Source organism: Melopsittacus undulatus, chromosome 2 (assembly GCF_012275295.1).
Source record: "Melopsittacus undulatus isolate bMelUnd1 chromosome 2, bMelUnd1.mat.Z, whole genome shotgun sequence".
NCBI classification, from domain to species: Eukaryota; Metazoa; Chordata; class Aves; order Psittaciformes; family Psittaculidae; genus Melopsittacus; species Melopsittacus undulatus.
The window spans coordinates 102,913,140-102,939,517 of record NC_047528.1 but is presented as its reverse complement, the minus strand read 5'-3'; the positions used below and the strand labels follow the sequence as shown (position 1 = coordinate 102,939,517).

The following is a 26,378-nucleotide window of genomic DNA, read 5'->3' as shown; positions in this document are numbered from 1 at the left end:
ATATGTGAGATAAAGATTTATATGCACAGTTGTCTCTTTCCAGGGTTTAAGTATACTTTGCACAACTGGCTTGTTCTGCTTGCTTATTTAGAGATGTTCATCCAAATACTGCAATGCAAGTTGAGCACTGTACAAAGTTTGACTATGCATGGCACATGAAAATGAAAGATGCATTTGTGCTGTGTTTGTAGTTTTCTTTCAGTGTCTCAAAACATCTGGAAAGTTAAAAATGGATCAGTGAATTCCAGTTGATGGTGTGCATTTCATACAGTCCAAATAAATATTACAATTCTTTAAAAAAAACTTTCTCTTAAAAAATTATTCTTCTGGTTTTGTGGTAAAATTCAGAGATGGGAGAAACCACTTGTTCTTTGTGTTGCTTATTGATTGCATCAGAAAGCTAATGAATGACACATTTTTCATCCTGTAAAATCATCCATTTGGCTTTCGTGATGGATTTTTCTGTTTCAGATAAATTGCCCTTTTCTGTTACTGCCCTTAAATTGGTAACAGTTTAAACACAGCACAAAATTCTGCATATAACCCAACTTGAATCTCTATTTTTAGGCAGTGTGTGGTTTAATCTGGGGTGTTGTTTCTTAGCTCATGTACTTGAGGAATGAGGAATAGTTGCAGAAGGTGGAGGGGAAATGAAGAGAACTGGAAAAGAAAGGCTAAAGGAAACTGTGTTACCCCAAAAGAACTTATTTGACAGACTCCAAAACTCGTAAGAAGGGCTAGCATTTCTGTGTATTGCATCAAGAATATCTGTTTTGCTTCTTAAAGGCATGTGTCTTGTGAAATGGTGAACTGAAGCTAGGTTGTTCTGTCTTATTAAGAGGCAACTAGGATATACTGGCAATACAATAGGAGACCAAGCATCAGTTTCCTTAATCAGCTGAGAAAGCTTAGTGAACACAAAATGCTGTAGGTGCTGCTAAGCCTGCCAGGCTGCACTGTTTGTGTTTTCATTTTAGTTCTGAATAATGCTTTAAAGTAATACAGTTGCATCCTTGATAAGAACTGTGTGTTATTAGTGAGATTCTCTTCCATTACACACTCAAACTCTGTGTCACATATGGTAACAGAAATGGGATGAATTTGGTTAAATGTAGAAAAAACATGAAAGCAAAGAAAAAGTCTTGATATTGAGAGAAAAGTATATTTAGATTACTATTTGTTCAGAAAGGAAGCAAGATGAAGTTAGGCAGACCTAGCTAGAACTATTGGAAGAGTCATAAGGAAGGAAAAAGCAGGTGAGATGGTTTTTAACTTTAATTAGTAACAATTCCATCAATCACATGAGAGAACAGTTGGGTTTTGGTAAGCAAAACAAGACAAAAGACAGTGGAAACTGTGGAGAAAAGCTGTCTTTTGCAGCAAGGATTTTGGAAGCTAGACATGAGATCACTACTGACTGGTGGAGACTGACTTATGATGTAAAAGCTATTATTCCTCTCCTCCCCAGCCTCAAAAGGGAAAGACAGTGAAAGTCTGTCTGGATTCAGACTATTCCCGAAATTGTAAACCTTTGACAGAAATTTCAGTGGTGCATGTCCTTTGAATCTCACAGGATTTAAAGGACGTAAAATCCTTCTCATAGTGGCTCTATTCAATTAAACTCCTGTTTCAAAATGTATGTTTCCTAATTTTGAGGACACCTTGAAGGCTTTGGCAGCAGCACAAGAGAAGGTTGCTGTTACCATTTGAATCCAGGTTTGTTGGCACACTAAATTAGTGTAAAATAAGAAAGTTATGAAGACAGCTGGCATCACGTAAACAGTATCAGTGTTGCAAGGAATGGTATAACAAAATCTCCTGTCTGACAGGAGCCAATTCCTCAATAGATGAAGAAATTTGACCTGTGGACAAAGCTGACTGAAAATAGGAGTGAAAGAGACAATAAAACACAGCTTGGTAATTAATTGGGTCCCTGAAATGTCTACAGATTCATCAAGTAGGAGATTAAGACTGGGAAGCAGACTTTTCCATAACTAGCCTTAAAGGAAAGAGCTGTAGAAGAGGTGGAGCTGGAAAAGAAACTTAGAAGAGAATATAAATCCCTTTCAGAAAATGATCAACATTTGCAAAACTACCGGCAAGTATATGGAAAGAGAGCTGCTCAATAGCAGAAGGTGGATTAACTGTGGAAGAGCTTCTTGGCCTTCAAGCACTTTGGAGAAGCTAACAAGCTGAATTTGAGTCTATTTTTTCCAGCTTCCCTGAAGCCATCAGTGAGGCTGCTCTGAAGGTTCAGTGCATCCAGAACTGAAGACAGTTCAGGATGGATCTAAAACAGACAGACCTAAGCAGAGACTTTTCAAAATGAATAAAAATGTTTGTAAATGTGGTATCTCAGGCTCCACGAGTAAATTCAAACCAGAAAGATCCTATAGCAGCAAGATAGTTCAAGTCTGTAATTCTGGATGTATGCTCCTGAGAAGCAGTATATGACAAAGACAGTCTGCAGTCAGGTTGCCCAAGGTCTATCATCCTGTTGAGGTAAATCAAGTAGGATATGTTAGCCTTGCCCAAAAGCTAAGGAGTTAATTACCCACATCCAGCAAGAGGGAAGCAAGACAAACAACTCCTCAATGTGAAGAGAGCAGAAGGAGCAGCAGGGGAAAATGGTGCATCTGTGCCTGCTAGATCATGCTGTTTGCTTGCTTTTCTTTTTACATTCTTCTTTCAAATTGGTCATACTACTACACCTCCGGGAAGCTCTGCAGTAACCCAGACCTTCATATTCCTTTGAGCTGGTATTTGACAAGGCAGCTTTGAAAGATTAGATTAGTAGCTAATAGCCAGACTCAGATTTCTATTTAAGAAATTTGGACAGTGTTAGGGAGGCAGCAATGAGAGTCTCTTACAGTCTCTCATGAAAAATTGCATGTATAACTGCAGCTGCCCGTAAGTACTAACATAAATGTTAAATGAATACAAACTCCTCTGAATCAGAGGATTATCATGTAGTATTCTGTGTGTCAATTTAGCTGACTGAAAGGTGACTAGATACATTAAAAATGCACTGGCTGAAAAAGAAAAGGAGTTCTGACATTCAGTACAGTTATCAAGTATTTGGTTTTAACAGACACATACCATGCTAAAATGGAAACGAAAATGGACTTTCATAGGCCTACAAGTTGTGAGGATTACTTTTAAATTAATAAGGTTATATATATTAACGCAGTTGGTCATATATCTTGATTGTCTTACAATATATATGCTAGCATCAAGTTCTTGGTGACTTGACTGCAAGATGTCGAGAGTGTGAGAACAATGTAGTGATCTGAAAATCTGTCTGTAAGGACATACACCCTTTAAAAGTGGGGCACAGTCAGCTGCTTTGCAACAAAACTGCTTTAATTCTTGTTGGTTTTTTTTTATGTTGCTGTTGTTGGGTTTTGGGGGGGGTTGTTTTTGTTTTTTTAAGGTTCTAAAGGCTCCAGTACAACTTGATTTTGTTGGAGTGCTAACATCCCTATGATTTTTTTTCCCAAGAAAAGTCATGCTGTATCCATGTCATTCTCTCATAGTAAGGCATGCCTGACAGTTGACAATATCACATTTATTAAAGGATTTTTCCTTATAGAATGGATATATATTGGATATAACTGGTGCCTGACAAGGCAAACATTTTCTTGTTTTATGAACATCTTCTGCTTAAGCATTTCTGTTACAGACACACTGCTGTGATCTAATAATCACATATTCACAGCTGTTGTATGTATGTATGTATCACAACTTTGTGATGTAGTTAGCTTTTGTTACCTTTACATTATTTCTAAGAATTTTAGGGTGGATCCAGGTCACATTTCACTCAGCCCTCTTTGCAATATCACACTTAAACACACACCAGTTTTTCTGCAGTTTTTGCCATCTTCATTTTACCATTAGTCCTTTACTTTTTAAATGAGTGAAATAGTTAAATTCCATTCATCCTTCTTTCTTGTACTTAGTTTGAACCAAGCACTGAGGTACTCAGTTTTTACTGTTATTCAAGCAGTGAGTGTCTGTAACTACTGTGCTTGTTGATTGACCCTGAGCAACCTAATGTAGCTTTAAAATAAGCATGAAAAGGGGCCTGGACCAGATGACCTTCATAAGTCCCTTCCAACATAAATTATTGTATCACAGTATTTTATGGGTAGCTTCAGATCTTGTAAATCTCTATTTTGCCCATTTTCTTTAATGCAAGCCAAGTTGCTTTTGTATGTTAATACAAATGCCATTGATTTCTTACAAAAGCAAAATGGGAGAAAGGGATGTACCACTATGAATTAATCTGTCGATTCAATTTTTCATCCTCCACATTGAGTTTCTGTCACAGTTTGGGGGGGATATATACTATTTATTCCACTTGGAAAATAGTCAAAGCTACAAGACTGATCATTTTGGTCACAACAATTACAATCTCGCTTCCAAGCAGTCATATGAGGAGTGAGACCTGTAATAATTAATCTCATTCATCATACAGGTCTCTTTTTTTTTTAGTTTCCTCACAGTGCTGCTCACATTGCTCTCAGTGGAACTCCTGGTTTCATTGGCATGCTCAGGACTTTGTGCTCTTTATATGTTCTTAGTTTTACATTATACTGCGCTTAAAAAGAAAGTATTGCAGTAATTTCTCCTGTGATAATAGTCAAGCAAGACCTTCCATGTGTGATTCAAGGTAAGGTCATTATCCACAATTTTCAGTATTTCCCTCCTTTAAGTGCTTGTTTGTAATAAACCTTGAGTAGCCTGAAATAGAAATGGGCTTCCTGTGGGTTTTATTTTCTTCACTCTGTCTCCTGTGTAGCAATAATGGTGCTTATCTGCATCCTCTCCTTCACCGAAATCAGTTTCACTGTCCTGCACTTTTTTCATGGACCTTTCCTAGACTAGAATATTAAATGCAGATGTTGTTATTTTTTTTGCTTCCAATTCTATTTTCACATTTCCAAAGGAATTTTAAGTTGGGGGTTTTTTTACTAGTTTTGGAGTTTTCTCACTCCTGAAAATTTGTATTTTTGGGGGTTTTTTAAGTCTTCTAGTTGTCTGCTATAGTATCATTTTAACTTTTTGTGTTATTTCTCCTGTTTTTTCTGACAAAATATGTAGTTTTTATTTCTGTATCCCTGCCCTATCTTGAAATACATTTTTTTATTAGGTGTACATTTCCTCTTTCATTCTGGTGGCTTGTTTAAGGGCAGTTCAGTTCATAGCACATACCTCTAGCGTCCAGGGAGATTTGCGGCACTAATTTCTATACAAGCTTTCAAAAAGGTGTCTGAATAGCTTTGAAAACAGCTCTCATTCATGTTTGTGTTGGCAGTAATTGTAAGGTAGTAAAGAAAAATAATAAGACTGCAGTCAGAGATGTGCCAGGTTCAGTAAGCTGTTAGAAGATGTGTCCCAACAGCCTGCTGGTGTAGCTTTTTAATAGAAAAAAAGTATCAATAAGGAAGAAAAGGGCTGTGATTCTTGCATTGCACAGCTTTGTAAAACCTCCCTTCAGATACTGACCCTTTGCCTGGTTAAGCAATTTGGTGATTCCAAACTACTTTTCTCCTTTTTAAAATAATTTTGGGTGGTCTCTTGGATTTTGGGGTTATATTGTTTCCCGAGGCAAAGTATATTTCCAGCCAGGAGGTCTGTTAAGGAACATAAATAATAAAAAATATTTAAGAAAAATAAAATCCACGGCCTCCAGAAAATAAAAGCAAACAATCCAACCAACCAGAACTGTGCAGTACATGTGAAATGTGTAGGACATATGCATGTACCAAACTGCTTTTATAATGTGTGTAGATGATGTCCTTCAAAATTTTCTTTTTATACTTCTTACAAAAGGTATAAAGCAAAAAAAGAGAATGTTGCTATAATTTACTCAAAATACCAGGTAAGTCTTGAGCCCTCTACTGAATAAATTTTTTGTGCACTTATACACAATAATTCATACCATAGGAATAAATAATTCACAATAACAGCTCATGCTGTTATTACCATTATATAGTATCGGTTTGTATTGCAGTTAGCATCTAAACTGTGCTAATCACATACAAGTTAAAAAAAACCTACTGATGCAAAGAGCTTAGCTTTTGTTAACAGTTAAGAGGTGGGCACTACAGTGAAAGTTGCAATGCAGAAAAATGCAAAGTGACAAAAAAAATCCTGGAGTTTTTTGTACTAATTATTACAGTAGTAACAGGCTTTTGTACTAAATTGCTGTCGATGAGAAGATCATGGGTAAGCATTTCTTGTTTCTCCTGGCCCTTCTTCCAACTTGATTAGGAGAAGGACTCCTCAAACAAGCCCAGTACTCCCTCCTCCACTCCCTCCCTCCCGTTTCTTAAACCTAGTTTTATTTGCTATGTCAGATCATGCTGCTATATAGAATCATAGAATCATAGAATAGTTAGGGTTGGAAAGGACCATCTAGTTCCAACCCCCTGTCATGGGCAGGATACCTCACACTAAACCATATCATCCAAGGCTTCATCCAACCTGGTCTTGAACACTGCCAGGGATGGAGCATTCACAACTTCCCTGGGCAACCCATTCCAGTACCTCACCACCCTAACAGTAAAGAATTTCTTCCTTATATCCAGACTAAAACCCTGCTGTTTAAGTTTCAACCCATTACCCCTTGTCCTATCACTACAATCCCTAATGAATAGTCCCTCTCCAGCATCCCTGTAGGCCCCCTTCAGATACTGGAAGGCTGCTATGAGGTCTCCACGCAGCCTTCTCTTCTCCAGGCTGAGCAGCCCCAACTTTCTCAGCCTGTCTTCATATGGGAGGTGCTCCAGTCCCCTGATCATCCTCGTGGCCCTCCTCTGGGCTTGTTCTAACAGTACCATGTCCTTTTTATGTTGAGGACACCAGAAATGCACACAATACTCCCAAGTGAGGTCTCACAAGAGCAGAGTAGAGGGGCAGGATCACCTCCTTTGACCTGCTGGTCACGCTTTTTTTGATGCAACCCAGAATACGGTTGGCTTTCTGGGCTGTGAGCACACACTGCTGGCTCCTGGTCATTTTCTCATTGACCAACACCCCTAAGTCCTTTTCCGCAGGACTGCACTGAATTTCCTTTTTGCCCGACCTGTAGCTGTGCCTGGGATTGTTCCAACCTAGGTGTAGGACCTTGCACTTGTCATGGTTAAACTTCATGAGGTTGGCATCAGCCCACCTCACAAGTGTGTCAAGGTCCCTCTGGATGGCATTCCTTTCCTCTAGCGTATCAACAGAACCACACAGCTTGGTGTCATTGGCAAACTTGTTGAGGGCGCACTCAATCCCACTGTCCATGTCACAACAAAGATGTTGAACAAGACCGGTCCCAACACCGATCCCTGAGGGACACCACTACTTACTGGTCTCCAGCTGGACATTGAGCCATTGACCACAACTCTTTGCATGTGGCCATTCAGCCAGTTCTTTTTCCACCGAGTGGTCCACCTATCAAACTGAAGTCTCTCCAATTTAGAGACAAGGATGTCTTGTGTGACAGTGTCAAACGCTTTGCACAAATCCAGGTAGATGACATCAGCTGCACTACCCCTGTCCATCAGTTCCACAGACCCATCATAGAAGGCCACCAAATTGGTCAGGCAGGATTCCCCCTTAGGGAAGCCATGCTGGCTGTCACCAAGCACCTTGTTGTTTTTCATGTGCCTTAGCATGCCTTCCAGGAGAATCTGCTCCAAGATTTTGCCAGGCACAGAGGTGAGACTGATGGGTCTGTAATTCCCCGGGTCATCCATTTTCGCCTTCTTGAAAATTGGGGTTATATTTCACTTTTTCCAGTCATCAGAAACTTCACCTGACTGCCATGATTTTTCAAGTATGGTGGACAGTGGCTTTGCAACTTCATTCGCCAGCTCCTTTAGGACCCACGGATGGATTTCATCAGGTCCCATGGACTTGTGAACGTTCAGGTTCTTAAGATGGTCTCGAACCAGATCCTCTCGTACAGTGGGCCCAAGGTCTAGGTTTTCACAGTCCCTGCGTCCGCCTTTCAAGACTTGAGTGGTTCAACCAGAGCCTTTGCTAGTGAAGACCAAGGCAAAGAAGTCATTCAGAACCTCAGCCTTCTCCAAGTCCTGTGCATCCAGTTCTCCCGAAAGCTTCCAGAGGGGGCCTACATTGTCCTTAGTCTGTTTTTTAGCCGCTACATACCTATAAAATCCCTTCCTATTATTTTTAACATCCCTTACCAAGTTTAGCTTCAATTGGGCCTTAGCTTTCCTAACCCAGTTCCTAACTTTCCAGACAACACCCCTGTATTCCTCCCAGGCCGCCTGTCCTTGCTTCCACCTTTTATAAGCCTCTTTTTTCCTGTGAATTTTTCTCAGCAGCTCCTTATCCATCCAAGGAGGTCTCCTGGCCCTCCTGCTGCACTTCCATCTAGTCGGGATGCAACACTCCTGAGCTTGTAGCAGGTGATCCTTGAATATTAACCAAGAATCTTGGGCCCCCCTGCCCTCTAGGACTATATCCCATGGAACCTTGCTAAGCAGGTTCCTGAAGAGGCCAAAGTCTGCTCTCTTGAAGTCCAGGGCAGTGAGCTTGCTGCACACTCTTCTCACTGTCCTGAGGACCTCGAATTCAACCATCTCGTGATCACTGTATCCAAGACTTCCGTGGAGCATCACATTTCCAATGAGCCCTTCCCTGTTGGTGAGCACGAGGTCAAGCAGGGCACCTCTCCTCGTCGGCTCCTTTATTGCTTGCAGAAGGAAGTTGTCTTCCACACAATCGAGAAACCTCCTGGATTGCTTGTGCCAGGCTGTACCGTTGCCCCAACAGATGTCAGGGTGGTTGAAGTCCCCCATGAGAACAAGGGCCTGTGAGTGTGAGGCTTTTCCTATTTGCCTGTAGAGTTCTTCATCCACAGGTTCCTCTTGATCAGGCGGTCTGTAACATATCCCCACAGTAATGTGTCCCATCACTGATTTCCCCTTAACCCTGACCCACAAACTTTCTGTTAACTGATCCCCTGTCCCCAGACAGAGTTCCATACTCTCCAGCATATCCCTAACATAAAGGGCAACTCCCCCTCCCCTCCTACCGGGCCTGTCTTTTCTAAAAAGCCTGTAACCTTCCATTCCAACACTCCAGTCAAAGGAGCCATCCCACCATGTTTCAGTGATGCCTACTATATCATATTATATCATAGCCCCATAGATGTGCCCACATCTCTAATTCCTCTTCTTTATTCCCCATACTACGGGCATTTGTATAGAGGCATCTGAGCTGAGCTCCAAATAAAGCCAGCTCAGTGGCTGGAGCGACTAGAGTATTACTACATTGCTGTGAGCATTTATTATAGGTGCTGGCAACTGACTGGGTGTGTTGGGATGGAATGATGCTCCCCTCCCCCAACACAGCTAGTTTAAAGCATCCTTGACAAGTCTGGCAAGCCTCCCAGCAAAGCCACTCTTCCCTTTATCAGAGCAGTTCCACTAGCCCCCAGTAGGCCTGGCCTACAACTTTGGGCCCCATGTTCAAGACACCCAAACCCTTGACTATGACTCCACCCTTTTAACCATTTATTAACCTGTCCAATCCTCCTAGCCTTTGGAAGGTCCTCCCCTGTGTCTTGGAGAATTGTCAAAAAGACTATCTGAGTTCCAGAACCCCTAACCACCTCTCCTAGGGCTCTGTAGTCCTTCTTTATACTCCTCAGGCTACTACTATCTATTTCCCTAGCACCCACATATATCACTAGAAGCGGGTAATAGTCTGTGGGACTTACTAGAGCAGGCAGCCTCTCCACAACATCCCTGATCCGTGCCCCAGGTAGGCAACACACCTCATTGCAACCGGGTCAGGCCGACAGATGAGCGCTTCTGTCCCTTTCAGGGCAGAGTCCAATACTACTATGACCCGCCGCTTTTTCCTGGCGGCACCAGTAGAGATCTTCTGTACCAGTGCAGTAGCCGGCTGTTTCTGGTGCATTTCCTCATCAGCCCCCTGCAGGACAGCAAAGCGGTTCTGGGTGGGTACAGTAGATTTAGGAGGAAGCCCCTTGCTTTTAATTGCTCTCTTCCTCCTTTTGTTGGGTTTTTTTTTTTTTTTGTTACTAATTCCCAACTTCCTGCATTAACAGCCTCCTTCTTTCCTCCATGAGTTAGAGGGGAAGCTTGAGGCCCGTGAACTGTTTGAGCCTGGAGCGAGCAGTCCTGCTTCCTCTCAGCTTCCCTGACATGTTGCAGCTTACTGACAGCATCCCGCAGCTCAGCCCCTGCTGCAGGAGGACCTCCATCACGGAGCACCGTGTGCAGCCCTGCCCATTCTGCACCTTTCCCTCACCAGACCAGTGCAGGCACTCTCTACACTCCGAGCTCTGCACTGCAGCCTCCCCTCTTACCGGCTCTGTCTGGGTGCCTACGCTGGCCACCACCGGGGCAGCCAAGGCAGAGCTCCCAGACCGGACCATGGTTATAGGGCCAGTGCTCACCATCCTGCTCTCCTGCCCGTGCAAACATATATAAACATACTACATGCAGAAACAGAGAAGCTCAATACATTGAGACAGCCCTGTGTGATATGGTCATCTAACCACCAGCATCTCCCCAGCAGTGACCTGGAATCACAGGACTGTACTCAGCTGCTCCAGTCCTCCTATTATGGTGAAAATCTCTCTTCACCTATTTTCAGTTCTGCAATCTTCAGTCTTCTCCTTTTGCATGCTTTGAAAAATGCAGGAGCAGCTGCGTCTGCCAAAGTTCCATGTGGAACAGTGATTTCCTATGGTGGAAAAATATGCTCTGCACACTAATAGCAGAAGTCAAGTCCATTTAATCTGCACAAGGATTTTTATTGTCTTATGCAGTTTGGGAGGATTTGGGAAGCCTAGTCTCTGAACTTTGTAAGATAGCAATCTTGTAGGTGTTAGAGGGTAGCAGAGTTTTTGTCATCATAGGCTACATATGTAAAGATACAATATAGACTCCAGGTTCTCGTGAATAAGTCTAGCTAAGAGATAGACATGGGATAATCATTATATAACTTTCCTATTTCCTTTTATTAACTTTGCCCTACATACTTTCATGAATCTCTAAGCATTTTTTCTCCTCCCTTGTGGTTTGTATAGACGTGCATAATATGAAAGCAGGTACCCTTTTTTAGCATTTTATTTTTATTTTTCAGATATTTCACCTGACACACAAAAAGGGAGACTTTAAATATTTTTATATGAAGAGAACCACACCATGGCTTTAAAATTACAGTTAGATCTGTAAACTCTATCAAATCGTGACCCCAGTCTGACTTTTCCTTTCTCTCCCTTTCAGTTTTCACTCCACTAGTTACTTCTCTTCATCTCCAAAAGTGGTTTTTTGTTGTTCTTGTACAGTTGTAGCCACTGCTATTGTTTCAGGATTGAATTTGGCAGAGGAAAGGGGCCCATGATAATTGGGCATCTGTAAAAATACCTACCATGAAACTATAAAATTTTATAAATTTTAGTTTGAAACAGTTCATATTTAAAATTATTAATAAGAAGCTTCCCTAAACCATGAAGCTAAAATTTGGACATTTCTTTATTACTTTCCTTTTCTGTGATTTTGTTTACAAGAACTGAAATCTCTGTATGTAGAGTTCTTTATTTCGATTATTTTCCCAAGTGTGGGAAACAGGAAAACTTCTTCGGAGTCTTTTATCTCTAGACATGCATTAATTTGTACACTGCCCAACATGTATCCTCTTTATTACTTTAAAATACCCAGCATATCAGCAAATCTTCATTTATGCTTCAGTGATTCTTCAGGAGGAATCTCCAACTGCCCTGCTACAGTGCTCTGTATAACAACCTTTCCTACCAGATGAGAATACTGCTTGACCAAAATAGTTACTGTACTGCATGTGGATATTAATGGCTCAAATCCAATTTTTAAAAACATGTATTTGTTTAAACAAGTTGATCATGAAGAAGATTTTGTGTCTAGAACTTATTATTTATTTAATGTCCCCCTTCCACAGTAATCTGAGTTGCTCAAAGTGGTCTTGTGGCACGTTTGAATAAATAGTAAGATTACTCCAAATAGACTATTTAAAGCTCAAAACAAGCCCATCTTTCATTTAGAAATACCCATGAATTATCCACAAAGCATCTGTTCAGCATACCAAATTTTGTGAGTATTTCCCTTAAAAGAAAACTCTAGAAATAAAGGCAATTGCTTATGTAAGCAATTTCAAAGTTAAATATTGTCTTAGAAGAACTGTAGATGGAAAACAGTTGCTTGGTACTGCATGATTAGTCCACTGAGGTTAGTTAGCTAGCTGTTCACATTTTGCAGGAGCCAAGAAGCAATGAGAGGTAATCCAAAGTTTGGATTGAATTATTCTGTCTCTTGCAGGGACTTGCAAATGGAGTTTACAAATTTCCAACCATGTGCAGAGAGTGGTATGTTTTTTTTCTTTAGAAAATTGCTGTTTGGAAACAGTTTCAACAATACATTACAATGCTGGAATCCTTCACAAGTTATGAGCTGGATATTTAATTGCACACTTCTGGGATTCTCATTTTGCTCTGTGTTTAGTCTATAAGTTGGGGCCCATTTTACAGGCCTACAGTCCTCATGATTCATGTCCTATGGATCTCTTTCACTGATGAATAAACACTGTGTTAAGAGATATTCACCATGTGCCCACTCAAAGCACATGAAAGTCTCTACAAGTGGCATACGTTGGACAGATCATTGCTTACAGTTCTTGGGGAGGGTGTGAAGAGGGTACTGTTAGCTGGGTGTGTATACATGTTACTCATCAGGGTGCCTTGGCATAGAAGGCATGCAGGTCCTACAGGGAGGCACTGAGCCATTGCTGACTAGTGAGAAAATCCCAGGTGCTGCCAGCCTGCAGCCAGAAGAGCTGAGAAACAGTCGGCTGGAGTTAGTATCTGCTGGAAGGGGAAACAGCCTGTTTCCAGGTCTGCCCTTGATGCAAGATCTTAGCTGTGCCCAGTGTCCACCCTTGTAACTTTTCTGCCTCACCTGTCTGGTGTCTTCTGTGTAACATTTTTTAGCTTTGCAACTGTCTGTCAATAGCTGTTTACCTAGAGCTGAGCTGCAGTAGGAAGCTGTCTTGTCTTGCCTGTCCATGACTATAATAAAGTATTAAGATAGGGGAGAAGCTTAAGCAGGGAAGTCTGGCTTGGGTTTTCTTCTTCATTATATTCCTTTTTCATAGCACTGTGTTTGACTTGTGATGAAAAGAGATTATGAGATATCTACAGTACAGACGGGTGTGTGACATGACTATAAAGAGATAAGAAAGAGGTGCTGCACAAAATCTCTCATTACTTAATATATTTACTACTAATGTATATTCAAGTAATTGGATCTTTGCCTTGGCTGAGCTCCTATCCTGGAAGACATGCCGTTTCACCACTGGTCCTGTCTATCACTGTTGGTGGGCCTGAGAAGCATTGAATTGGAGGTTTGTGTTCTTATGAGTTAAAAAAAAACAAACAGGTAGCAATGATGTGCTTTATTCAATCTCTACTTACCAGATTGTTTCTGACCTCACCTGAACTGCTCCCTTTGCGAGAGCTGAAACTGCATGTGTGAGAGGAGACCAGCTTAAACCAGTGGTGCATTAAATCAAATGTTAATATTACATGTGCAAATAATTATCAAAAGGACTGGTAAATTGTGTGTTCAGAGAGGCCTTATACAGTGAGGACAAAGACTGGTGCTATTTGCCTCTGGGAGAACAAAAAGGCCTCATTTCTTGCTCTGAAAACACCAAAACAAAGTGTGTGTTGGCAGTTTTCTTGCTCCAAAGTCTGAAAGAATGCTTGGTTTGCAAAATTATTATCTATTTTATTCCATAGTTATGAATTCCACGTGAAGCCTAGAAATCCTCTTGGTGAAGGTCCAAGTAGTAATGTTGTGGCATTCAGTACTGAATCAGGTGAGAGCTTCCAAAGGTCTAACTGTCATTTACAGTGGCTCTAGTATTCAAGTTTGGGGGATATATGAAAGGCTCTCTTGCTTCATTTTGTGTATTTGGTCTTGCTCTTCACTATCTCCGGACTGGCTTTTTACTACTGAACATGTTACAGTAGTGCCTGGAAGGTCAGCTGAGATCAGGGCTGTATTGTGTAAGGATGTAAGATGGACAGACTGCAGGAGAAACAAATGAGCACAGACAGTTTGGTGTTTGTTATGAAGAAACCTAATTCCTTAGAGAAGACTCAGTCATTTAAGATTAATATCCCTGACCTTTTTGCATCTATCAAACTCATTAATGACTTCTGGATGGGGAACATAAGGTTTTTCTTTGGTCTGGTGTGTTTATGGGCACCTTTGTTACCTGTTCAGTAAGGCTGCTATATAATAGTGATGTCTTTTGGCTAAAATAACGATTGAAAAATAGCAGTTGGGAAAAGTTGATGTTCCAGTATGTCCCCTTCTGTCCTGTTTACTCACCTGTGAAACTTTTAAAAAGGTGTATACAAGCCTGTTTTGACCATAGGTGGTTCTCAAGTTAAGTCCTGTCTGACTCAGAGGTGAGAATTGGAGACTGCCTTTGCTTTCTCTGTTCCAGATTCCAGTAAGGCTAACTACAGTTGACTTGTTGACTTTATACAAGCATGATACCATCTTCTGTGTAGAAGTGTTTATGGGTTGGTAGTACTTAAGGACTGTATAAAACAGAAAATTTAGCCTTTTTTTCAGTCCACATTTTGAGACAGGGTGTAGTAATATTATAGTCCTCATCTAGTGCTAGATCTAGTCCTCATCTAGTCCACTGATGATGGGAGTTCTGGCTGAGCAAGGGATTAGTCAGGGAGGAGTTCAGACTATGCCACACATACTTAAAAATTGTGAATGCTCTCTTTGTAATCCTAAATTATTAAAACTGAAAAAAATGTTTGTGCCAAGTGTAGTTTTCATGAATGACAAGGCTTATGTTCTGTCTGCTATTTAGCTTGGACAAATTATGTGGTCAGTTTTATTTTTTCTTGATTGCACACATCCATTTCTCACTTTGGGGCTTTCATAGCCAAGTTTTGTGTGGCAAGTATTACAGAGGGGTCCTTTTTATTATTTTAAGTTTTGGAAATGAAATTTTTAAAAAGATGCAATAGGATTGGGTTTTGCTGGTTATGGGTTTAAGTTCTTGTTTCTACAAGAACTGTGTTTGAGTGGAATTGTCCCATAGGTGAATTTTTTAAAAGCCCATTGGTACTGTAGTTTCACATAAAAATATATTCCCTTTAATTTCATTTGGTACAAAAATCAACTTTTCTTCCAAAACTCTTTCTGTTTCACAAATTACAGCTTAGGTCAGCTGTAGAAAAACAGTTACCAATGCCTTTCCATTGAAATACTGGGAAAGTTTGTTTTACAGCGTCTAATTGAATGCTTGTTTTCTTCCCCCAGCGGACCCAAGAGTGAGCGAGCCAATTTCAAGTAAGCCTTTTATGTATAGAGTCTTCTGATCAGGAAGTTTTTCAGAAATGAGATAGCATAATTTTATGAGGGGGCTGGCTGCCCTGCACCAATTAAATGAGTGATGGAATCAAGCATTCACACATTATTTCACTCTTTCCACCCATACCCCTGTTAAGGAATTCATGCCAGGCTGCTTGTTTACCTGAGTGGAACACAACTGACGTGATGCGGTGCTTCCATGGCAGCTGGGATGGCTTTAAACCAATGTACACAAATGAGCCAAGGACAGCCTCATATTTTCTCCGCCTTGTCGCTAAGGCAAAAGAAAGCTCTGTAAAATGAGTAAGATACTCCATGCTTTTTAAGTGAGTTAACAGAGTACAACTCAGAGGATGCTATTTATCTGCCATTGTGCTTTAGAAAAGTTTTCTACTTCTGAAGGCTTGATCCAGCTCTGCTTTAGGATACTTAGAAGAGGCTCTTGCATCTTTTGTGGGATCTTTTGAAGAAAAGCTGAGATCGCTCAAGCAAATTGGGCTGCTTTTTGCATTTGTAATGGGCATCACTTCGACAAACACTGAGACACCCATTTCTTTCCATGTACTTCATTACACTAATTTTTATGTGTATTTTTGCAAAATCACATACAGTTTGCTGTAAGTTGACTCTCCTGACTTGAGCACACTGAAAAACAGTGACTGTATCATACACCTTATGAATGAGAGTTTTGCCAACACACAGACACTGTCCCCCTAACAAGATCCTAGTATGAGCTCATTCCAAACTGGCACCACACACAAAGAGCAGCAGCAGTTCCCTGCATCAGTCATATCTGCAGCCTTTGGTGCTTCCCTGATAAATCTTTCATGTTCAAAATGCAGGTGACTGGTGCCATGGTACATTCTGCTCCATGAAGGTTTCTAATTCTATTTATTTGAATGTATTTGTTGTACATAATTTTGTGTGCAGCATCATACTTCAGCCTCTTGTTTTCGTCTTCTGCAGTGGGAAAGGATGCTATCTGGACTGAAATCCCATTCCATTCAGACACCTATTCAGAATGCAAAGGGAAACAATACGTAAAGAGGACTTGGTATAAGAAGTTTGTAGGTGTGCAGCTGTGTAACTCTTTGAGATACAAGATATACCTCAGTGATTCACTTACAGGTAAGAGACATTCAAATCAGTGTTGTCCACATGACACACTTCTTAAAGATATCATGGTTCCAGAACTAAGAGGTTTAACATAGACCAGCTCTGCTGAAGTGTGATCATGTGTGTTAAATCAGATCCATAGGCAGACTACTGAGCACAGTAGTTTGCTTGTGCTCAGTAATCACTGATGTGTTTGATACTGAATTATCAGACTCAAGAGTTACTTGTCTGTGATGATAATTTGATTTTATTCATCTGAGTACCTGTTAGTATCCCAGAGGTCATACAGAAAATTGAGATAGATCACATCTCTGCCAGTGAAGGTGCCAAATTCGTATTTAAAGGGTAGCTTGGAGTAGCTCTTAATTAGAAAATTAGGGCCTCATTTGAGATCAGGACTGAACTCAAGTCATTCCTATCCTATTTGATAAACATCTGGTTACTTCATTATTTATAAATAAATATCTGCAACTCTGCTCAACAAGGGTTTACTTACCTGTGTTGACATTTTTATTTTGCTATTACATTCCGTAGTTTTGCTTATAAGCTCTCTCCTCTCCGCTCCACCCCTCTGCTGCCTTCTGTTGTATTACTAACAGCAGCCTTATCTTCTCAAGTTTTGTTCAGTGTCTGAAGCCACTGGAGTGTGATGTCTTTAAGATTTGAATCAAGTGACATATGCTGTGTATAAGCTGGGGAGACAGCCTATAAAGTGTTTTTCTGAGTAGATGATAGTTCAGCAGAACTTTGTGTCTCATGTAGATTGTACAAGCTATATTTAGAAATATGTTAACTTCTAATAAAACATCCCAAGATCCTGGATTTCTTCAGTCTTTTATCAGAGCTGCATAGACAACTCTATCACAACAATAATAGTATGTCAGCCAGAGTAGGAGGAGTATGTACAACTGTGCACAAGAAGTATCTTTTGAGTGCAAGTTAGAGGTAGTACATTCCTTACTTTGAATTACACTAACTAAGAGAAACTGTGGCTTTGTAATCCAAAGTTGCCCCATCTTGGAGCTCAACACTTCACAGGAGCAGGACTCTGCTCTCTGTACACAGGAACATGGAAAGAAAAGAGTAGGAGAGGGTAAGGTAGCCCATGCCAATACAGTTTTAAACTGTACAGTCTTGCACCTGCTACCATGCTCCCATGAGCAGACAAGGAAGAAAAGCAAGTACAATACCTCATACATAAACAATACTTTGGCAGTTATGCCAATAAAAGAGACTGTTTTGAACAGAGAAATCATTTATTCAACTGTTGCTGTACTAACAAACTGTGATCAAATGACAAACACTGGCAATGAGGCATAGCGTATCACTAAACTAGCCAGTAGAGGAAATAGTGCTAATCTAGCAGGACTCAATTTTAGCCCTAAATCAAGTGAGTTAATACTGCAGTGAAAGCTACTTCTCACTCTTAGAAGTACAGTTTAACGTATTAGGAGCCCATTTTCCAGTTTTCATTAGACTGTTTTTGTTCTTGCTGGAAGGGTGGTGATTTAACTTGCTGGAGAAAGATGATGGTAGCCGTGTTGTATTCATTATACTTGCTAAGCCTGGTTCTTGCACTTGAGTTGTTACAACCAGTGCTGACCAGTTGTCACAGTATTTGAAAGAACTGAAATATTTATGATGAAGGAAAGCCGTTTCCCCACCCCACCCCCCATTTCCTACGTGAGACTGCCATAGCATGGCATAGTATGTGAGTGAGGAAGTTTCCAGCTTGAAGCCAGACTCGTTCAGATTTGCTTCGCTGTCGCACCTCATCTCACCATGCCCCCATGGCCAGGGGATGAAATCCTAACAGTGCCAGCCAGCAGTGAGGGGCTGCGCTGAGGTCCTCAGTTCCACCATACACTGAAAATACCTTCTGGAGCTTTGCTGTTTAAGCAGCACCGTGATCTTGAATTTTGGGTGCATTGTGCAGATGCTGTTGTACAAGGCAGCCAACAACCATATCACTGCATACTGATTTTAGCATGAATTTCTATGTCTAGAGTTGCAGAATTCATAATGTATAAAACAAAGATAGCAACTAATTTTCTTAAGACCACCCGTATGAGAACACTGGAAAAAAAGAAAAATTTACTTTATGCTGGAATTGCTATCCCCAGATGAGAAAGATGAATCCAGTCATTTGTCAGCTAAATGTTTTTTAAGTGTGTTTCTTTATTATGGAAAGAGTTGGGAAGAATTTAATAGTCACTCAGAACATTGTTAATTTACATACAGAAATTGTTGGAATTATGCATAGGTTACACTGTGGGCCAGGAGAGTGTGTGCATATCTGAAAGTTATGGTGCTTGTGTTAGCCATAAAAATATCTGATTTATTCAGTCTCATGAAGAAAAAACTGATCTACGCTACACATGCCAGGACTGTTCTATAAACTAGCATCTACTGCTGACCTCATTTAACAGTCCTCCAGAGCAGTCAGTGCAAGCATTCCAGAAAAGCAGGCCACCTAAAGTAAAAGGTATTTATTAAGGGGAAGAAAAAAAATAAATTCTAAGTGTGACCTTCAACAGCCATGGAAAAAAAAATGGTGTTTTGGGCAGCCTGAATGTTCTTCATTTCAAACCAAAGAATTGCTGAAAGGAACTCCCTCTGACCAGTTCTCCTATGGAAAAAAAAAACATGCCTGCAGCCAGAAGTGGATAGTCATAAATAATTTTCTAAAGCTAGGGAAGAACTGTGTGCACAGACACCATCAGCTGGAGGTGAGGATTCTTGGCAAAGCACTGATCAGCTCACAAAAATATGAGAAAAAGAATGTTTATTGGTAGGCTGCTACCATTGCACTGTAGGGAGCAGTAACATAAGCCATCTCACCACCCTTCAAATGGCAGACGTGCAGATTCAAGACACCCAGCATCTAACTGGACTTTCTCCTTAGTTCATACTTGAGTACTGAGCCTGTATCTAAAGGCTCCCACCTTTCCTTTCAACCTCACAGACAAAGGTTGAAAGTAGTAAGAACAAGTGCTATGAAAGGAGTTTAGAGAAAAAGGTACATTTATCTGAAAGTGTTTCCTGCCAGGGCTTGGGAAGAGAGTGCAACATCAATTTCTCTATCATTTGAACTAAGGTATTACTAATGTCCAGCAAACCAAATCAGTCAGTAAATACATCTCCCTGGCAGAACTCCTTCACTGTGAGTCCTCTTGTTAACAGGGTAAGCACAGCCCACAGTGTCAGCACATGCTCCATGTGGCATTTGAGACCTTGTTTTCTATTCAGTTGCAGTCAAGTTAAGCAATCCTGCAAATAAATACAAGGGCACACTTCATGCTCTGAATAGCAGTTATTATACTGGGGTCATCTATTTCTTAAAGACTATCACTTGTGCATACATGTTGTAAAAATGTGATGATTTATAAAACAGGCTTGGCTATGTTATGAGGTGACACAAAAACATCTTTGAAGGTACTGGGGGCTCTGTGACAGGAAACCAAATCTGCCTTACATTCAAATCACTAGCAAAACTTACCTTATATTTGGTAGTATCAGGATGAGGTTCTAGGTAATAACAGAATTTCACTTACTGTATGAAATGTAAGGTGGGGAAAAAATGCATTCAGGTATAGATTTTGGCCATGAACTTGGCACTTTTCTCTATAGCCAAGAGCACTGTACTTGGAGTATGCACATAATATTCAAATTACAGCTACAGATCCTGTGAGGAAAAGAATCGTAGCATTCACCTTGGCTTCCCCATGGAGCAAATTGCACAGCTCATGGCCTCCAGTGGTTGTTGGAAATAGCCCTCACTGAGCATTGCTGCTTGTTTGCTTTCAGGAAAATTTTATAACATAGGAGACCAGCGGGGCCATGGAGAAGATCACTGCCAGTTTGTAGACTCATTCTTAGATGGAAGGACAGGACAGCAAGAAGATCTGCCGGTCAAAGATGGTAATTTCTTATGCCTCTCTCTGTAGCAAACCTTGGCAATTCCTTTGTTTGCATGTTTCTTTTTCCTGTGGTGGATGCAATGCCCACTGCCAGGGTGGGTGATATAAAGGGAGGACTGACTTTGCAGGCAGAACAGGCTTGAGAGGCTTTTGAAGATAAACAATGACTTACTAAAAGACGGTTATGACTCTGCCAGGTAGTAAACAGCCTCCCACTCATCTCAAAATATATCAACAGATTATTCACAGTTAGTGTTACATACTTAAACCCAAACACAAATTTGTGTTTGCAGAGAGGCATGAAGTGTTATGTTCAAACTAGCAAGGTTGATTTAAACTGCAGTAAATCAGCAGCTGGGCATTAAACAGTTTTGTTTAGTCCTAATGAAACACCAAAAGGTTATTACTGGAAAACATAATTCATGCTGCAGTAATTCTGCGTGCACTCATTTGAACTGAGTGCCTAGAATTCCAGTCTGGTATGACTGAGCATGGAGCTGGATGTCCTAAATGCAGCCTGCCCCATGCCTGTGGCTATGGTTCACATGCTGCTGAGGCTAGACCATAAGACTGTCCTTCTGTCAGCTGAGCACCTGCTTTGCTTGCTGGCAGCAGTGTTGCTGTGAGGGGTTGCATACCCTTGAGGGGCAGGGACACAGGCAGCATTGATGTGCATGGCTGAGTGGGTCAGTGAGTATTTTACAAAGGAAGATAGCAGAACGGTTTTTGGTATGGTACAAGTGTGCTGTCCAAACCTTCCTGAAGGTTGTGCTTCATCCTGAAGGTAGTGCTTCAAGTCTTATGAGCAACAGCTGAAGGATCTGTTTCTTTAGTCGGGAGAAAAGGAGGCTCAGGGGGCACCTTATCAGTCTCTACACCTATCTGAAAAGAGAATAGAGCAAGGAGGTGGCTGATCTCTTCTCCCAAGTAACAAGGACAAGAGGTAATAGTCTCAAGCTGAGCCAGGGGAGGTTTAGATTGGATATTTGGAAAAATTTGTTCACTGAGAAGGTGATCAGAGATTGGAACAGGCTGCCCAGGGAAGTGGTGGAACCACTGTCCCTGGAAGTGTTCAAAAACCATTTAGATGCAGCCCTCAGTGACATGGCTTAGTGGGTGGTCTTGGCAATGCTGGGGTAATGGCTGGACTTCATGATCTTAAAGGACTTTTCCACCCAGTTGATTCTATGATTTATAAAGCACCTTATGGAAGTACAGGAATGTGCCGACTTAGATGAGGAAGACTGAAGTGCCAAAATCTCTCCCGAGTTTTCCTGAAGAGAGTTAGGTAAATGAGCTGAAGGGGGTTTGCTCATGGGATTTTTTACTTGGAGAGTTGTGTTTTTTTTATTTAAGAAGGCTTTGCTTCTCCTTTCCCCATCAGTGTTGCCCATTGGTAAAGGTGTTTTGTTTGTTGTAAGGGATTGTCTGAATCCAATCTAAAACATCTTTTAAGCTGGTTTTTTTTCATTTAAGTGGATCTGTGCCAGACATTTAAAACTGATTTGTCTTCTGCAACTGGATTTATTGAGTGGATTCATCAGCTACATTCATTTTGTAGAGACAAATTAAAAAAAAAAAAAACTAAGCAACAAACCCAACAAAACACTCAACCAACTGAAGCCCCCACCTCTGCCATAGCTTGTCTTCTAGTAAATGAACAGGACAGAGGGAAGAACACATTATCTATTGTGTGGTTCCTCCCTGGCTGCAGTAAGATGAGTTCTGTTCAAACTGGAATTAGCTACACCCATTTGCCCAAAGTGCAGGGTGAATCATGACTACTGTTGCATATTAGTGGCAGAACAGTCATTTGTGTGTGTGTGAGCACAGGTGCATGCTTTAGCCACACACACATTCCTGATGCTCAGGTTAAGTTCAGTACTAATGGCTCACTTCAACTGTTTGACTGGCAAGCGTGTGAATTGTCATATGGAACAGTTGGAATATGTAGTCTTTCCTTCACCTGGGGATGGGGCGATAGTGTGAAATATCCCGAGCTGTCAGGTTTTATTTAGGTTTACTGCAGTGTCAGGGCTGCTGCAGTGGGAACCATTTAATCATTATAACTGTGTGAGGAGGAACCATCTCTTGCTTAGAGAAGTTTCCAGCAGCTGCAGCCAAGGGGGAACTAAGGCAGGAGTCCTGGTCCAGCCTTGTCAGCACCACCCATGGGTGAGCATGGGGCAGCATGGTGCTGTGTGTGGCAGGCAAGCTAACAGCTCAGGGCCTAGTGTAGCCCTTACTTGAGCTGCACACGGACATCACAGGGTAATCAAAGGAAAGTGACATGTGAAGGCTCTACACAAACCCAACCTTGCTCTCTGTTGTAGGATTTTTCAGGGCCGTACGTCAGGAACCTGTCAAATTTGGAAAAATTGGCGGGGAGACTCACATTAACTACGTTCGTTGGTACGAGTGCGGAACATCAATCCCTGGGAAATGGTAGATGTGAACGTGGAAAGAAGGCCGAGCACTTCCCACCTGCCTGACTGCCCAGCATGGGCTCAGAGATGGCAATGTCCACAGTACACCTAGCACTGCAGTGTGTTTGCTGATGTGCAAGGGTTTATACAAGTCTAATGCCAATACTACATTAATTGTGTACTAGTGTAGGCTGCTTACTGTATGTAGTTATCCAGTTTTACAGACCTTTTTTTGGATTTAAAAAATAAATTCCAACCAGGCTAGGGCCATGTTGTAGGATACTGTGTAGGGAAGCTGGCTCCCTATTCCCGAGGTATGGTTTATTTGGTATTTTAAAAGATGCAGTGTGTATATTATTTATCACAATGTTGCAATAAATGTTTAAGGCACAGTTATGGCAGAGTCGGTCATGGAATGCAGCATGCTTTAGTTCTTAAGTATTCACTGGTCTTCTACAACACAAGTGCCATAAGCTCCCTGTCCGGATGGATCTGTCATAAATAGAGAAGACACTACAATTGTTAATATCCTGCAACCAGTAAACTTGAATCGCTGTCTCCTTACTTGTACAAACAGTTTATATTCCTGCCAGCACACAGAGGAAGGTTGCTCTACATGCAGCTTTGCATCATCAGGTTGGTGGGTTTTCCAAAGGTTCCAGCACCAGAGCACATTCAGCCCCTGGCTGCAGAGCTGGACTGCAGTGGGTGGTTGGGCTACCTGAAAGCAGGCAGGTGCCTATGGTCAGAGAGTGACAAACATGGAACTGCCCCTCAAGGCTCCAGCTTTTCATAGGAATGTAGTTTTTGGAGGCTGAGACTTCCTGGCTCAAAAGCTAAGTGTACATACAGGGGGCTTGGAAAGAGAAATGAAATGGGAAAATAATAAGCTATTGTTGTTACAGCATAATCAGGTTTATTTAAAAGAAGAAAGTGTTCACTGGGGACAAAGAGGAAATAGTGATAACTGAACTTTAAAAACTGCCTTACAGTTAATTAAAACCTCTCCCAAAGCTACTTGTACTGCTTGACCATTTATGAACTAAAGAGATGTAGGTTTTTTTAAAGGTGTTATTCACTACATTACTAAGGTATTGAAAAAATATGAACAGGAACAGCCAGATATATATATATAGTAGAAATAGTCATTTATAGAAAATGCCTTATAAAGTACATTGCAGGTACACTGTACTCCTAATAAAGTATTTTTTAATCAAGTGGTTTTCTTCAGTGTTTTCCATGAAAAGAAATACTAGCTCCTGTGGCAAATGCTGCTTACTTCAACAAGCAGTTGGTTCTGAACTGGTGTGACCAGCCCCTGCGGCATTAGGGCTGAGGAGAGCACAAACAGCAGGAAGTACAGCTTACAGGGGAACAGGGAGATCCTGAAGGGAGGAAATATATTCACCCCTTAATTCCTAAGTTGTCTTTATCAGAGTTCAAGCAGCTTACTCCAGTTTTGATTTTTAGATTCCCTGCTTAGTTTTATGTATTCCTAAAATCCATAAGATGGAAAATATTAGCTGAGAGAATGCTTTACCCTCTGCTGTCACATGTGCCACTGAACTTGCTACAGCTATTGATCTGCTTGTTCTTGGCTCAGAATCAAGTCACTAGAATGGCATTCTCAAATTTTTCTGGGTGGCAAAGAACCTGTGGAAAGTTGTTAATTTTTAAGTGTTCTGTTTTAAAAATATGTATTTTGCCTAAATTTTCATAGCAGTAAAGCAGTTCTCCCCCTGCTCCTGCTAAAGCAAAATTGGTAAGGGGCTTTAAGAAGTGCATTGGTTCCTACTCATTTGGTACATGGGCTACATGGCAGTTAGTAACAGCAGACGGAGCAAAACCACCTACTACTGCGTAACCTTTGCAAGAGCAGGCTCTGTGGACAACCCTTCTCCATTTACACACCTAAAACTCGTCTCTTCTCCTACCAACCTGGGCACCGTTGATCTTCACCTTGGTGGCTGCAGACCCACCATACTCAGTTACCGTGTTCAGCATTCCCAGTTCTCAAACCAGGCCCAGGCATTTAACAGATTCAGGGGTTTTATTAGTTTTCCATGTGAGCATTACAATTTATAATACATCTAGTTTTACCTCCAGAATCAATCTAATTTAGTACATCACTGGCATTAGTAGAACCAAGCCTGGTAAGTGGGCTACCGTTCCTGTCCTTCACAAAAGGCAAGCTAGAATGTCAATCACTTTACAGACACTTAGGAAGTGCTTCCCCAAAACCACCCAGCCCCAAATTAAATGAGGAAGCAGGTACAATTTGAAGCAGGAAAGATTGGTTTGGTTGTTCCCCTCCCCCAGCAGAACTGAATTAACAGCTACAGTTTTGCCTTGTTACAGTTTTGGAACCTCAGCTGAAATACCTGGAGTAGCTCAGGATGGAGTCACAGGTGCCCAGGCCACTACCAACTTACCGGTAGCCAGGTCCGGGCTGGGCATAGCCCTGGGGGCCGAAGGGTGGCCGGCTGCGGGCATAGGGGTTGGGCCCACTGGGCGAGGGGCTGAAGCCGGGCCGCGGCTGGTAGGTGCCGGCCGCTGCTTGGGAGCCGGGGCCGCCCCCGGTGTAAGGGCTGGGCTGGGCGGGCGGCGCGGAGCCGTATGCCTGCGGCGGGTAACCACCCCCCGCGAACTGCGCCGCCGGCGCCGCCGCCGGCACCTGCTGCGCTGGGCCCGGGAAGGCGGCGGCGGCCGGGGCCGGCGCCGCAGCCGGGGTCGCAGGCTGGGTGTAGGCCGGAAACTGCTGAGCTTGCTGCGATGGGGGCTGCGGCTGGCTGTAGCCTGCTGGAAAGGCAAAGAGCAATGCGGTGAGAGCGCGGCGAACCGCGGCACGCGCAGATTTTGTTTTCCACTTGTTTAGACTGACAAACACAAAACAACGCAGGAAGCACAGGGAAGGCAAACCAAGAAGCAACTGCAATTGTTCCTGCCTTGCACATAAGCACACTGCCTGGTTGTCGGGACCCTACCCTGGCAGCACAGCAACACTGAAAACAGTCACTATAAAACGGTTTTCTCATGACTGACAAGAAATTAAAACCCCAACAAATAGTATTTTACCATCACATCACATGAAAAATAAAAGTCGTCATTAGCAAATGAGGCAAAATGTAACCCTTCCCCCAAATAAAAACTCAAAACTACTCTGTCATGAAAATATTGTCAGGGTGTAAATTTAAGTCATGCCTTTGATCAAATTACGTGTTTTCAGTTCTTTAGAGCTCAATATGAGAAAGTTGTGCAGAACAGAATACTTCAGCACAGAACTTCCATTTAAACATGTCCATCAAGTCCCAAACTTTATTTTTATGTATAAAAGCAGCTTCCCAGAGGAAATTTCCCTTATTGAAAGCTTCAAAATGACACAGCTTCTTTTATGAAGAAACAGCTACTTTTATCCACCATGAAACACACCTGCAGCTACTTGCAATGAAACCTCTCCAGTGACTGGAATCCTGTCAGCATTA

General features: G+C 41.7%; 2 protein-coding genes across 10 annotated transcripts in view; one reads left to right on the top strand and one right to left on the bottom strand.

Moving 5' to 3' along the window:
• The window catches only part of ABI3BP (ABI family member 3 binding protein), a 158,023-nt gene extending 133,910 nt beyond the window's left edge, over positions 1–24,113 (top strand). For all 5 annotated transcript variants that reach the window (XM_031051267.2, XM_031051266.2, XM_031051265.2 and 2 more), the window contains 5 exons: positions 13,829–13,908; positions 15,384–15,413; positions 16,401–16,562; positions 20,358–20,471; positions 22,804–24,113. In XM_031051267.2, the coding sequence (XP_030907127.1) occupies positions 13,829–13,908; positions 15,384–15,413; positions 16,401–16,562; positions 20,358–20,471; positions 22,804–22,919 (502 nt within the window). In that variant the 3' untranslated portion in view covers positions 22,920–24,113. The remainder of the gene's footprint in view (positions 1–13,828; positions 13,909–15,383; positions 15,414–16,400; positions 16,563–20,357; positions 20,472–22,803) is intronic.
• Positions 23,796–26,378, bottom strand: part of TFG (trafficking from ER to golgi regulator) — a 32,698-nt gene continuing 30,115 nt past the window's right edge. For 4 of the 5 annotated variants that reach the window (XM_005151583.3, XM_031051272.2, XM_031051270.2 and 1 more), the window contains one exon: positions 23,796–25,695. In XM_005151583.3, the coding sequence (XP_005151640.2) occupies positions 25,325–25,695 (371 nt within the window). In that variant the 3' untranslated portion in view covers positions 23,796–25,324. The remainder of the gene's footprint in view (positions 25,696–26,378) is intronic. The other variant, XM_031051271.2, reaches the window with a different exon arrangement.